The sequence below is a fragment of the Mixophyes fleayi genome, chromosome 9 (genome assembly GCF_038048845.1).
Source record: "Mixophyes fleayi isolate aMixFle1 chromosome 9, aMixFle1.hap1, whole genome shotgun sequence".
Taxonomy (NCBI): domain Eukaryota; kingdom Metazoa; phylum Chordata; class Amphibia; order Anura; family Limnodynastidae; genus Mixophyes; species Mixophyes fleayi.
Genome location: NC_134410.1, coordinates 13233804 through 13249566, shown reverse-complemented (window position 1 = coordinate 13249566; position 15763 = coordinate 13233804). Strand labels below are relative to the sequence as shown.

The 15763-nt window shown below is 39.9% G+C and overlaps 2 protein-coding genes across 2 annotated transcripts in view; one reads left to right on the top strand and one right to left on the bottom strand.

The window, feature by feature from the left end:
* The window catches only part of LOC142101993 (class I histocompatibility antigen, F10 alpha chain-like), a 39528-nt gene extending 28451 nt beyond the window's left edge, over positions 1-11077 (bottom strand). The window contains exon 1 of the mRNA XM_075186496.1: positions 10942-11077. Coding sequence (XP_075042597.1) covers positions 10942-10996 — 55 coding nt within the window. The 5' untranslated portion in view covers positions 10997-11077. The remainder of the gene's footprint in view (positions 1-10941) is intronic.
* The window catches only part of LOC142101991 (major histocompatibility complex class I-related protein 1-like), a 35524-nt gene continuing 24609 nt past the window's right edge, over positions 4849-15763 (top strand). The window contains exon 1 of the mRNA XM_075186493.1: positions 4849-5018. The gene's annotated coding sequence lies outside the window, so the exon portion shown is untranslated. The remainder of the gene's footprint in view (positions 5019-15763) is intronic.

Sequence of the window (15763 nt, the reverse complement as noted above, 5' to 3'; positions counted from 1 at the left end):
TGCCCAAAAAATATTCAGAATTGTTTATTAAATGTCTTCAGTCACAAATAAATGTCTATAGAAGTGAACAAGAGTCTGCAATGAGAGAATTTACATAAATGAGACTGAGACAACAAATAGCTATTTAAGGTCCAGCAGAAATTGAAAATCAAACCTTTCAAAAAAAGAGACCTGGAGCTAGATTTACTAAGCTGCGGGTTTGAAAAAGTAGGGAGGTTGCCTATAGCAACCAAACCTTGTGGAAGGTTTTGGAGGTGTTGCGTATAATACTGGTCATAAATTCCATTCAGTGAACCTGTCAAATCCTGGCGACCACGGTGGAGAAAGGGGAGGGAGAGACTTGCTTCCAGTCAGAGGCAATTTGGCATGTGGCATCAGAGAGGATGTGGCGAGCCAGTTTGTTTTGATGTTTGGAGGTTGAAGAGAATCCAAGGGGTAGATGGATGAATTTGTGTACAAAAGGAAGAGAAATTTGAACAAGGTCTGGGAATTCAATACCCATCCCCCTTTACCTAGGCTGTACCCCCCTCCTCTCCCTAAGGCTCTAATGGAGGTTTCTGCCACACCATGCCACAACTTTCTCCTTTTCCTCTCTTCCTTCATCGCCTCCTTTACGTTTTTCTTCTCTTTCTCATTCTCTATTGTCTATTTTCTTTTTATTCCTTTCACAACTTTCCCTCGCTCCTTTTTCTTTCCCCTTTCTTCCTCTGAGACTTTCTTAATTACATGAAAACCAACCGGTCACTCTATCCTCTCTTTTACATGGAGAGTATTGTTCCTTCCATTGTCTGAAGCAACCCTTTAATTGTATATGTCATGTCATTTACAAAACACCTCGGATTTCTGTTATTTCATACTCTTGACCATTAATGAAAACTTGGTTTAAAAAAAAAAAAGTTAATTATAAGAGATGGCAGAGATCAGTGGTTAACAGAGAGAAAGTTATATGAACATAAACTCACCAAAACGGGATAACCACAGCAAGTAACAGGAACGGGGCAGTGCTAGCTCCATACCCAGGGAAAGGATAAGTAAGGAGGAGGGCTGGACTTCTGGGTACAGTGGGAGGGGAAGTTAGCAAAGGAACATACGTGGGAGAGAGGATCTTGTGCTTTTTCTCCTGTTGGAGGCATTGTGCTTCCGCGGCGCACTTAGCAATATCACGTGGCACACCGGTGTACCGCGGCACACTGGTTGTGGAGCACTGCTCTAAATTCACGTGAGCTGCTTAGCCAAAGAGGAAGCTTTGGCTGGGGATGTTCCTCTCCCCTTCTCTGTGCTGTCTCCAAAATCTCATTTTCCTGCAAAAGACCAAATAACAAATTCCCAATCATCCACCCTCAAATTAATTACATTTGAAGGTGTTTAATATAGACCTTATTAGCCTGCGTAGACCAATGGCTGATGTGTATGCTAATCACGCCTGTACAAGGCAGCGTGTCGAGTCTGGGGATTTTTTTTTTAGCCCAAATCGTGGCGCTTTTAAAAATTGAATCTTCATACATACAGAGCTTTCAATGGTTAGAATGGCCAAACATTGGGACGGTGATTTGTAGCAATTTGTAGAATGGGTGTTTGGGTAAACACACTTTACTGGCGATTTACTTTCAGCTCGCACTTTCACACATTAGCGGGTTCAAAATCACCCGAGAGAATCACTGAAAAAGGCAAATCACAGCTTGATACATTTTGCCCCTGGAGTCTACAATACAATGGACACAGTTAGAATTTTTCTTGTTTGGATATTGTAAATGAATTTCATTCTGTCCCTTTTACACTCAAGGGATCAGAATAGATTTCCTTCGATTTTCCAGAATAACCATACTTGTATTGAAGACTCCCAATGGGATGGCTGAACAGTCCTCTCATTTGTTTTTTTAATAACATCTTGGCAAAGAGTCTGGTACCTTTCAATGTTAGTCAAGCAGTTTGTCAGTATGTAGATTATATATTAACACACATTATAACAGAGCAGGAACATGTAACAATTTTGGAAATGGTATGTCAGGCACTACTGGAAGAAAGTCTCAAATTAACTTCAGTTAATGAAACCTTCTGTATGAGTTACCCATCCCTACCACAATTTGTGTATTAATGAAATTCCTGCAACTGGTTAATTTCTGTAGAGATTTTATTGACAGTTATACTGAAAGTAAAATCAATTACAAACGCCCACATCAGTGCAATAAGTGTAGTGTGTATGTTATGTGTGTATACTCCATCTGTGTGGAGTTTGTATGTTCTCCCCGTGTTTGTGTGGGTTTTCTCCGGGTGCTCCGGTTTCCTCCCATACCCCAAAAACATACTGGTAGGTTAACTGGCTGCTATCAAGATTGACCCTAGTCTCTCTCTCTCTGTCTGTGTGTATGTTAGTGAATTTAGACTGTAAGCTCCAATGGGGCAGGGACTGATGTGTATGAGTTCTCTGTACAGCACTGCGGAATTAGTGGCACTAAATAAATAAATGATGATGATGATGGCTGTTCAATGGTTTGTAATGTGCAACATATTGTGGTATTCTCACCTATGATAATACAGACTCCACATACACCTCTAAATTTATTGCTAACAGAAAGACAAATGGGAATATCTCCATTAAGGTATGCCAAGTATCTTATAGGATTACAAGATAGAAAAAAGTGCAAGTAGGCGAAAAATATTACTTTCCACAGTTAATACAGTACGAGCGACAATTTCATGACTGTGAAGGAAGTCTCGTTGATTTTGACATCCCCTTATTCAGTTACTCTGTGTGAGTTTGGCATAGCAGTCTATGTAGGTGGGGCTAGATTCTTTCAGGAGGGACAATATCACACTGGCTATTGTGTGCGGGTACCTGTAGAGAATAAACTACTTATCATGTGTCTGCCGTCCTATATGTCGGCTGAGAGAGCAGAATTAGAAGCTGCGTTACACACTTTAAAAGCAAAACCAGGCAAGATTCATATTTATAGTGAGAGTATGTATCCAGTAACATCTCTTCTGTATCACTTAATGATATGGGATAAGAGGGACATGGTGGATTTATAGAATAAACCCGCACTGCATGCTGTAATATTACAGAAAGCTATAGATTTGGGGAAAAGGAAGAAGGGGATAGTTTCTATTGTTAAAATGAGAGAAGTGTTGCTATCAGACTAAACGTAGTTAAAATCATGCGGGTGAGTGACTTGCTGAATCACCTATAATATGTGGATTCCTAAGAGTGTCAGCCAATAGAGGCAGGAAGGCGATGGGACTTGTACACAGTTATAAGTCAGTGCAGACAGGACAGGGGTGTTCCTGCTTCCGGATTCCTCCCTCCCTCCCTCCCTCCCTTCAAGTTGTATGGGTGAGGTTTTTTACGTTTGGATCAGTGTGTTAGAGAGTAGGAGAGCAGTGTAGTCGGTAAGTGTGCATATGGTGCTCGGATGATCTTGTCATAGGTCACTACCCCTCTGGGGTTATGGTGTCATACCATGGTTGGTCCGCCTGTGAGGAGGACCCTTGGGCCGGTATTGTATGGTTTATACTGGCGGTTATAAAAGGGGGCGTAGTCTTGCCGTTGGACTTGATTTATAGCACCGGCCAATAGATAAGGTATGATCCTGGGTTGGTGGTACTATGGTCTGACCTTTCCACCTTTATTGGTTTTGCTGTTGCTGACTGCCCTGCTCTCGTCCGCCTTACAGTCCTCTTTAGTTTAAAGTTCATATTCCAATTTAATAAATCCCGTCATTCATTCCAACTTTAATTTGGTGTCCGTGTCTTTATTGGGTATGGTATAGGGTTATGCCACAGTTTTGGTGTGATTCGGGGGAAACTTCCCCGCTATGCATTTTAAAGCTCACCAATCATTAAAAAACAGGAGACCCTCATATGAAGGAAAATGCCATAACAGATGAACATGCAAAATGGGCTTATGTTAATGGCTCCCCTCGTTAGCCATTGCAGCTTGTCTTTTTAATTGCCAAAATCATAAAAGTTACTGTGAGCAAGAAAAATGACAATCACCTGTCAGATCTGACTGAATACCAGCAGCTCTCACTCTCTCTACTGCGGTGTAGAGAGATAGAAGGATAATGATAACAACTTTATACCTTACATCCTTAAACAACTTTAAAAACCAATGATTAAAATTAAACAAACACTCATGTTGCAAAAAAAATGATATCACAAAGATTTATGTTCATAGTGCACAGAAGTACAAGATGAATGTTTAGTTTTTGGCTTATACTAATCCCACAGTCACTGATGGCCATGATGGTGTCATCCCCATACCTGGAATAAAATCCTATAAGGGATCGAAACGCGTTGGTTCCAAGAGAATTAACGCAATTGGACTTTTCATCATTTTTGGGGATAATCAGATGACAGAGGTCTTGGGATCTGATCACTGATCCTTCCGTTTACAATGTGATCTGTCCTCAGAGTATCTGCCTAGGAAATCTTGGTGCACTTTTCCCTGAGGGGTTAGATATGCTCAGATATTGTGTTTGAAATGTGAGCGTATTTTTATACTAAAGTGTTTATGAAGTTTTAAGGACAATGCAGCCAGATCTTGGTTTTCTCCCTCTCCCCTTGGAGTTTTGATGGTATATAGATAAAAATAGATGCAATAGAGGAGTGAGGACAAATGTGGAAGTGCATCACCAAGGATAATATCTCAGAGGTGTTTGTACTGTAAACATGGGCACAAAAGGGGTATATAGAGAATATTGGATACTCACACTCCATGTGATTATTGGTGTACACATATCACAATAGGAATGAAATTGATTTGAGATTTTTTGTTACAGACATACTTCACCGTATGAGTCTATTATCTTTTTTTTTTTATATTTCAGAATCTTGTCTGTTTCGGATGTTTTTGAAGATGAAGAAGAGCATACTTACCAACTTTTGACAAATGTTTTCCGGGAGATGGGCATGACTGGAGGGCGGGTGGGGGCGGGGCATTGCAAACGGGTCATTTTGCCCCCCCCCCTTCCCGCGACGAAAATAGCGTGATTCACCGCAAATTGAGTCATTTTGAGAAGGTAATTCACAGATGCGGGAGACTTGCCAACTTTCCCGGGAGTCCGTGAGACCGACCCGAATTTCGGGAGTCTTGGCAAGTATGAAGGAGAGTATATAGATTATTGCTTAAAGAACTTGTTGTGGGACATTGAGTTTTATAAGATGGACTTATGAAATGTATTATTGGTTATACCATTAGTGACTACATAAGCCTTATGAGATACGTTATAGTGCCTAAAATTTCTGCCAGTATTTATTTATATTTGTTATATTGTCAGTAAGTTAGAACTCATTGGTGTGATCAGGCTGCTAGTTCTGAGAACTTAAGCCCTCTATGAAGTGTTATATTTCTAAGAATGAAAAAAAATTGTCTGAAATTCAAATAGATTACATTGGGCCACTTCCCATGGAGGTTACAAATATGATCTGATGGTAGTCAGGGGTTTCACTGAATGGGTGGAAGCTTTTCCTACTAGTAATAACACTGCTCTTATAACAGCACAGATTTTATAAGACCTAGGGCCTGATTCATTAATCAAGGGGTGCAAATTAGTATTCTGTTTTGCACATAAGTTAAATACTGACTGCTTTTTCATGTAGCACACAAATACTTGATAGCTTATATGTACACTGAAATTTAAAGTTGATATCTGTGTGTTACATGAAAAAACAGTCAGTATTTAACTTATGTGCGAAACAGAATACTAATTTGCACCCCTTGCATTGTAACATGGTTTTGTCCAAGAGACTGAAATAAAGGGCTAGATTTACTAAACTGTGGGTTTGACAAAGAGGAGATGTTGCCTATAGCAACCAATCAGATTCTAGCTATCATTTATTTAGTACATGGTACAAAATGACAGCAAGAATCTGATTGGCTGCTATAGGCAACATCTCCACTTTTTCAAACCTGCAGTTTAGTAAATATACCCCAAGGAGTTTCTTCAGTTAAGATCCTTAATGAATCAGGCCCCTAGAGGTGTTGAAAAATAGGTTAGGTAACTTAGCTAGAAAAATAGGAGAAGGAGTTAAAACACAACTTGCTGTAAACCATGTCCTAGAGAATGTACAACATGCTCACATTTATAACACTGCACCCTTACCGAAACTGGTTTGAGCCAGTACAGGAAGAGATGCAACGTGCTTTCTCTTGTACCCAGGTGCAGGGGGAGTTATCGCAAGATCTAAAACTAACGATTGCATCACTGTTAACTGGAAATTTTCCTTTCATTTAAGGAAAGTAGCAGAAAAGACAATGTCTGATTTTGCTAGAAGTCATATAAATTGGTGACTGGTACAATATCATGGTTTCCGTGGTTTAATCTGGGGTTTGGAGCAAATTTTTAAAACTTGTTATTGGACTATGGGAAAGGAGTGAAATCATGAGAATCCTAAAACCTACAGAGAACCAAGCTACACTACGTCTTGAACTTGATAAAGAGAGATTATTAATATTAATGCTAAGTAATCAATTATACACGCACTTCATTCATACACTTCACGATTTGAAGAAATTAACTTGAAAAAATAGCTAATGCTGTCACAAAAATACAAACAGATTTAAGCGTCTACTTATTAATATGCAGAGATAAGGCTATTTATTTACTGTATTGTACTGTTATACCATGTACTGTCTTGCTGTTTGCTCTCTGTAAGGTGCTGCAGACCTCGTGTGGCAATAAATAAATAAAAATCACCTTTAGCTGAAATTGTTTAATAATGATGGGGCCAGCTGAGCGATACTAATCTGCCTGGGTGATAGTGACCCGGCATAATTTACTGATTTGTCAGGCCAGTTGGAGGAGATACAGCATTCATGAACCAGAATAAGGATTATAATCTGACAATTCTACAATCATGACAAACTAAAATATTTTATTCTAATGTTTGTGGATTTAGAAGTTTTGTCACATTTTAGAACAAGCACTGACGTTTTCTGCCTCTATTTAAAAACTGTTCATTCCATGCAAGGTTATGTACCACCCTCTTGTTTCTTAATAAACGTAATAAAATAACATTAATATGCAATTTATATATATATATATATATGCAGTGGTCAAAGTGGAAATTTAGAATTGCTGGTATGGAAAATGTTAGTGAATGGAATTTGGCAGAAGAAAAAGTGGCAGTATGGCATACCCCAGTATACCAGCCCACTTCCACCCCTGCATATATGTAATATAATATGAAGCACAGTGGTTAGTATTGCTGCCTCACACTGCTGGGTTGATGGGATAGATTCCAACCAGGCCAATCTGTGTGGAGTCTGTATGTTCCCCCTGTGTTTTTGTGGGTTTCTTCCAACACTCCAAAAATTCATACATGGTAGGTAATTGGCTTCTGACAAATTTAACCCTAGTGCTCATCTGTCAGTACGGTATAGAATATAGACTGTAAGCTCCACCACAGCAGGGACAGATGTGAATGATTAAATATTCTCTATAAAGTGCTGCATAATATGTTGGCGCTATATAAAAAAAACAACCTGTTAACATAAAACATTTAATGAAATACACAGCTATCACAGGGTATGGGTGAAAACCGGAATTGCTGGAATGCCGAAATGATTTGGCTCCCTGCAGTGTCCTCTGCTGCTTGGTGTCTTGTTGTCTTTCCTCTGCCTCTGCATTCTGTTCTGCTACACAGATATGTTCTCTGTAATATATGCAACAACTATTACACATATTATATTGCATTGTGTGTGTATGTATACATAAATTATATATATACAAACACACACATTTGTAGGTATGTATATATATATACATACACACACACACACTATATTTCTGTGTATCATAGCTTTATATTCTAGTTATCCGTTCTACCTGCCTGAATGTATTTTGGAATGGAGCGCTGAGTGCATTGCACATCTATTCCGGCTGCCGGAATGGAGCTCCGAGGACCTTAGCCATTCATTCCAGCTGGCGGAATGGGTCTGCCAGTACCGTAACCATTCATTCCAGCTGCCGGAATGGAGCTCCGAGGACCTTAGCCATTCATTCCAGCTGCCAGAATGGGTCTGCCAGTACCGTAACCATTCATTCCAGCTGCCAGAATGGAGCTCCGAGGACCTTAGCCATTCATTCCGGCTGCCGGAATGGGTCTGCCAGTACTTAACCATTCATTCCAGCTGCCGGAATGGAGCTCCGAGGACCTTAGCCATTCATTCCAGGTGCCGGAATGGATGCCCGAGTACCTTAGTCATGCATCCTGGCTGCCAGAATTAGACTCTAAGTATCTTATACAACTATTGCAAGTGCTGAAATGGGGATCTGAGTACCTTAGCCATCCATTCCAGGTGCCAGAGTAGATGTTTGAGTATCTTAGCGATCCATTCCGGGTGCCGGAATGGAAGAGTAATGTACTGTCGGACCCAGTCTGGCAGCCGGAATGAATGGCTAAGGTCCTCGGAGCTCCATTCCAGCAGCGAGAATGAATGATTATGGTACTGGCAGCCCCATTCCGGCAACCGGAATGAATGGCTAAGGTCCTCGGAGCTCCATTCCGTCAGCAGGAATGGATGTGTAATGCACTCAGCGCTCCATTCTCACATACATTCAGGCAGGTTGAACAGATAACTACAATATATAGCTATGATATACAGAAATATATATAAATATATATTTACACACATACACACAATATAATATATATCCAATATAATATGTGTAATAGTTGTTCCATATATTACAGAGAACATATCAGTGTAGCAGAGTAGAATGCACTATACAGGCAGAGAAAACACAGCAAGCATCACTCATGACACCAAGCAGCAGAGGGCGCTGTAGTAAGCTGACTCATTCCGGCGTTCCGGCAGTTCCGGCTTTTACCTAATCCCGCTATCACATTAGCTAAAATATAAAATTAAATGAATTAATGAAACTTACACACATTTTATAGAATAGATGTGCAAACATGCAGCTAATATCTATATGTAAAGAAAATATTAAATAAAATACAGCTACCACAAAGACATGGAACTAAAGCAATTTATGAACTTACCTATACCAAAAGGAGTAATGCCTTTCTCTACATCACATTAATGTCGCCCTCACTCTGGTGCTCAAAAAATAACATATATGCAAGCTCTGCCTACTTGTAGACTCAAGCAGCCTCCGGCAACAGTGTGACTACATATTATGGGCTTAGCAACATTGTCAAGGTTCCTTCTAAACACAAAAGTGGTTGTCATGGATGATGAGAACAACCAAAGCGTTCATCTTATTAGACACACTGGCCCTGAGTCATTAAGGAAAGTAAGGTAAAGAAAGGAGTAAATATTCTCCGGGACAAACCATGTTACAATGCAAGGGGTGCACCTTAGCTTATTATTTTGCACATAAGTGAAATACTGGCTGCTATTTCATCTAGCACACAAATACTTGATAGCTTTATTTTTACACTGAAATGTAAATTTGATTTAGGACATGCCCTACCCCAACTATAAATCTGTCCCCACATTTTAAACTTACCTCCCCCTCCAATGCAACATGGTTTTGCCCAGGTGCACAGTTACTTCTTTTTTATGCTTTGCTCTCCTTAATGACTCAGACCCAGTCCCTCATTATCTCTATAGTGCACTGATCAAGGGAGATCCAGAGGGTGTCACAGTAAAGCAGTGTCTTATTAAGTGCCATATTAGTATAGCAGTCCCCCTGCAATGATGGGACCCTTGAGATCCTTAGCAGCCACATTGTCTGCTAGGGCCATAGATATATATATATATATATATATATATATATATATATATACCATCATCATAATCACCATTTATTTATATAGCGCCGCTAATTCCACAGCGCTGTACAGAGAACTCACTCACATCAGTCCTTGCCCCATTGGGGCTTACAGTCTAAATTCCCTAACACACACTGTGAGGATACCACCCTTAGTTGGGATGGCAGTTACCCTCTGTGGAATTCAGCTCACTCAGGTAGACCAGAATATATCCAACATAAGACTTTATTATGACATCACAACACCACAAGAGGTTCACAAGATACAGGGTAAATGGTAGCATGTATCCTCCAGCAGCCTCTTGCAGTCAGCACTCCAAAGTAATAATCTCAGTCTCTTTCAGGGTCTTATCCTCCCGCAATATTATCACTACCGATTAGAAAAACAATTATGGTGTCGTCCAGCCTGGGTTACTGGCTCACACCGACCCTGTACTGGTAGGGTTTCCACCACAATGCCTGGCCCAGAGTCCTTTTCGCTGATGTCTTGTACATCAGGATCCTCCAAGCTAAAATAGCTCTCTTGGCATTCTCTTCTCCCTATATTCTTCGCTGTATACACAGGGAGTCGGGTCAAATGTCTCAATCCTCCCCCTTACAGCAGGGGTCTCTCAGTGGACACTTTAGCTGCTAGACATACTGTCCCTGTTACCTTGATTATACAATGAAATGGCTGGACTCAATTAGCTATTTTGGCTTGATACACTAAACATGGGGTTACAGTATTACAGCAGGGAATGACACTGTACCTAATAACATGAAATAATAATACACATAATACACTGATGCTCTGGTGTATATACTTAGACTGGGCCAAGGGTTAAAAAGTACATTAAAACCGTGAGAAACGGGTGATGAATACAAAGTTCTCAGTCCAGTAGCACCCCGTTTCCTCACATACACTAGGGTCAATTTGTTAGCAGCCAATTAACCTACCACTATGTTTTCGGAGAGTGGGAGGAACCCAGAGTACCCAGAGGAAACCCATGCAAACACAGGGAGAACATACAAACTCCTCACAGATAAGGCCATGGTCAGGGATTGAACTCTTGAAGGCACTATACAAACAGCATGTCACCACCTAATGTGACAAAAAACAGAGCAGGTGTGAGCAGATTCACCAGTGCCCTACATAATGCAAAATATCTCTTTCATAACCCACATACATATTACTGTATAACTGATCCCCTCCCCACATACTCACCAGAATACACCCCTGACACCCCCAGAATAAGCAGGAAGAGGGGGGACATCTTCATCCTCCTGTGTGTGATATATAGGGAGAACCTGGAGCAATAATAACACAAACTTCCTCTCGAGGAAATGTATGATAATGATTACTCAGTGAGTCAGTAACTCTGTGTGCAGGGAGTCTGGTTCTCCCTGCTGATTGGATGGTGACTGGGTCTCTGTCCAATAGAGACTGACGATCAGCAGTTACAATACAGACAGTAAATTGAATGGAAGAATAGGAACACAAAGAGAAAGTGAAAGTGAGTGGATTCAGAAATAAAACACATTTATAGTGATCAGACACTCTTAAAGGCCACATCCTATGCAAGGTTTAATGTAGGAAATGATAGGAAATTCTTAGCACATATTAGAGATGAGTGAAGTCTGATCCGAATTAAGAAAATGCCGTTTTATTTTTAATGGTAATTACTACAGCCTTATTGCAAGTTGTCCTTTCACTGTTTGTTTGTTTAAACATTTTACTGCTAAGGTTTGTTGGGGGGGGGGGTGGTTTATTGAGGGCTTGATTGAAGTACTCTGATCACATGTGTCTGTTAACCAGATATATTCATAGTAGAATGGCTGCAAAGCCAGTGATGGCTGCATAGGTAGTGTGTATAGCTCTAAGTGTGTATAGATACAAGTATGAAACATAAAATTTAAACAGCATAATTCGGAGTTATACTAGAGTTGAACAGGAGGAAAACATTCTGCCTATTAACTCAGCTTCACAAGGACAACTGTCAGTATTCACCTGAAAATCCATATTCTACCTCTGATGTTTTCAACTCACTCTGGCTACAAGCTACATGCAACATGCAACATGAGGACTGTTTTGGACTCTGATCTCATTTTCCTCTCATCTCATGAAAGTTTGTTCTATTTGTCAGTTTGTTTTCAATGCAAAATCCACTCTTTTTAATCAGACTGCTGTACTACTTGCTCAACCACTCCCTACCCATGCTACAGTTATTTGTGTCCCCTATCTCACCACTGTACTTCAATTCTATTTAAGCTTTGTCTCTCTTTACAAGTAGGAAGAAATTATACTGTCTTTCAACCAATCTCCTCTCTCATGAGTCTGCAAAATCTCAGCTACTCAATTACCTGCTCTTTATTACTCTCCATTCAACACTTCCATTCCCCCACATGGCTCCCCACATCATTACACTGGACATTGCAATTAGGCAATTCCTTTAACTCCTAATTTTTGCTATTTGACTACTAGTCCCAATGCTTGCCAAAATATTTTTCTTTCTCTCTTTTCATGGTATTATCTTTAGGACTATATCATCCCTCACCCATCCTGCAACACACACCTCTGTCCACATTGTCCCTTCATAACTTCACTCACCTCTAGTGAACACTCATGAACTCTTTTGCTATTTAAATTCAATAACTTTAACAGCCTCACCCTGCCGCCAGAAACTAAAAGGACACACATCTTACAATCATCTTTCCTACCTTTCTTCCTCCCTGCTTCTATTAGCTGGTGATATATCACCTAATCCAGGTTCCCCCTCACTGAGCAGGGCCATCTCTCCTCCTGTTTCCACCACTCCTAACTCTGCTCTCCAGCTACTTAGCCCTCCTCCTCGAGGACCCTCCACCCCCCGTCCCCTCTGGGGGTCTCCATGTCTTCCACACCCTCCTTCTTGGGCTCCGTTGTTTGCGGATCCTCCCTCCCCCTTCCCTGCCCTCTCTAGATGTGCATTGAGCTTACTGAGTTACTATGCTTACTGTTTACTGTACTGTGCTGTCTCACCTTGTACTGTAACTCGTTTGTCCCTGTATGGCGCTACGGACACCTTGTGGCGCCCTATAAATAAAAATTAATAATAATAAATAATAATAGGGCCTGATTCATTAAGGAAAGTTAAGCAAAAGTAAGTAAGGCAAAACCATGTTGCATTGGAGGGGTAGATAAATTTAAAATGTGATGACAGAGTTATAGCCGGGGTAAGACATGTCCTAGATCAACTTTAAATTTCAGTGTACAAATAAGCTATCAAGTGTTTGTGTGCTAGATGAAAAAAACAGCCAGTATTTTCCTTATGTGTAAAATAATAAACTTATTTGCACCCCTTGCATTGTAACATGGCTTTGTCCAGAAAACTTGAGTAGGAAAACTTACTCAATTTTTTGCTTTGACATTCTGGGAGAGAAGACAAGTATGTTGAAAAATATTTTTTATAGTTTAGTAGCCCTTAAAGGGGTTAAAAATATTTTCCAAATAATTTTAGATCTGAAACATAGCTTTTAAGCAGAGGTGTGGGGGGGCAGCAGGTGCAGGAGCAGGAGCCTGGCGTGCAGAGAAGTTGGAGAAAGAATGTAATACCAACCTGGAAAAAATATCAGATGATGAAGAGGCAGAATTAAGATCAAGAAAAAAAATAAAGTTGTTGGGGTATCGGGGTTCACCGATACTTCTATCAATCACCTTCAATGTCAGTCAGATCTTCAATGATTTTCAGTCGACTGGTAAACAGAAATATACCCAACGCATGTACGATATAATGCTGAGTAATTTTGATTGTGTTCCAACCAGAGCTTACTTCAGGGCCTTTATTTATACAGTGGAATATTAGAGGTATAGAAGCTTAACAACTAATTTTAAGACAGTAGATTATGAAAACAACATGAAAACAACAAGCTAAATATACATTATGCGTACTCTGCAATTTGTAAGTTTAAACAAATCTTTCTTGTTTATGCTTTTATCTTCTCAGGTATTCTGCCACCAGTCTTGTTGTTACTTTACATAGAATGTTCAGCTGTGCATCCTTGGATTGTTCATGTTCTCGGAGAACATCTTGTTGTAACATTTCTCAAGGCTTCAATCTTTTTCTCTTCTGATTCTGAGTAAAATATCTGCTAATTTCTTTTTTAAGGCTATAGCATAACATATTCGTTTCTAAAGCTTAATACATGATAGATATTCAATCAATAATCATACAAATTTACCCTTACACTCCCCTCTTTTGATTAAATATCTACTTCTAACTCCTACCTATCAGTCATGATGATAATCAGCAGAAGAGAGTTAGCACTTACCTTTACACTATATGGTATTTTAAGGACCCCACATAGTTAGAATAATAATTCATTCAGCATGTATCTTTATCACCATAACTCTTCTTTCCCAATTTAATGTTTTATCAAGGTGTATAGAGGGGAATAATTTGCTGATATCTATTTAGAATTTTCCTTATATTACATGTAAGGTAATAGTTCCACATAATCATTATAGTCAATGCAAGAAGGATTAGTAACAATGGATAAATCAAGATATTCATTGTTTTCTTCATGGAATAAGATCCATTAACAAATATGTCCCACTAATGATGTGACAATCCATTTTTCAATTCCATCCCACAATTGTTTGGCCATTCTGCTCATAGGTTTTTTTAACCAACTTAGTATCTGACCCGGGGTCCACGTCTGCCTAGGACTCTCATCAATCCTATCACAAAAAGGATATAAATTTTCAATCAGGTTTCTCATTGGTCACTGTCAATCTCTTGTTGCAGACTGTGCAGTTTTTTGGTTTGATTGCTGACCATTGTTCATAATGTTCACTGTTTGCCTCAGGCATTAAACTTGTAGAAATTTCTGTGATCATTACTGGTTCAAGAAGCTCATTATTTTTCCTGCAGGAACAACAATCAAGTGTCAGTAATTTCTTAATCAGCCATATAACAATTTTCACTACCACATATACGATCAGGATTGCCAAACCCTTTGCTACTAATGCCAATATTCCCAATATCCAAAATGAATCATTACTGACAACTTTGCCAATGAGGTTAAGCATCTACACAAAGGCATTTTCAGAGTTTACTCTGCTATGAGTGCAAATTTTTGAGCACTCCTTCCCCTTCTGCATAGAAAATGTGACACTTATCTGTCTGTTTCACACTGGGTTAGGGAGGCCTTGATCCCTACTTCAGTCACAACTATTCTGGTAAGACATATCAATACCATAAGACAGTACATTTCTATTTATCAGAACAAGACTGCCCTGATATGAAGACTTTGCAGTGTGATGCGTAAATCCAGGTGTCTATTTTCCTGTACTTTCACTACCATGGGAGTTGTCAACAGGACTTGATAAGGACCCTTCTATCTGGGTTTAAGAATTCTTCTGACGTGCTTTCTCATGACCACCCAGTCCCCAGGTTGCAGTCTTGCGGTACCTGTATCAAAATTCGGGTCTGGAATGGAAGAGAACACTTGATCATGTATTTCAGTGAGTTGTTTCTGTAATAAGGCAACATATTCAACAAATCACCATGTACATGGAAAATAACAGCCTGTTCTGTGTGCTTTGCCAAACAGAATCTCATATATGCTGTTAAACCTGTGTCTTTACTAGGAGTGTTTCTTACCGAGTGCAGGGCCATAGGTAAACATGAGATCCATGGCAGGCCTGTTTCAGCCATTATTTTCTGCATTTGCTTTTCTGCATGCCCACGTCTCCACCCAGCAACTGAAAAGGTTGAGACACACAAGTACATTTTCATACCCTGAGCATTTGGGAAGCTGAATAAAATCTGAATCCTTTGAAAAGCATACAGTGTCTGAGGGGTGCTTTTCTGTGGAGTTGGGACAGACTTACCCGGGTTGTTTTGTGCACAGATTAGGCAACCAGCCACTAATACCTGCGGTGCTTGGGCAAACCCTGGTGCTATCCAGTATTTATTTGTTAGTGCTACCATAGCATCCTTCCCCAGGTACACTTTCCCATGTATTATATTGGCTATAATCGGGTAAAGTGTGTTTGGCAGACATAA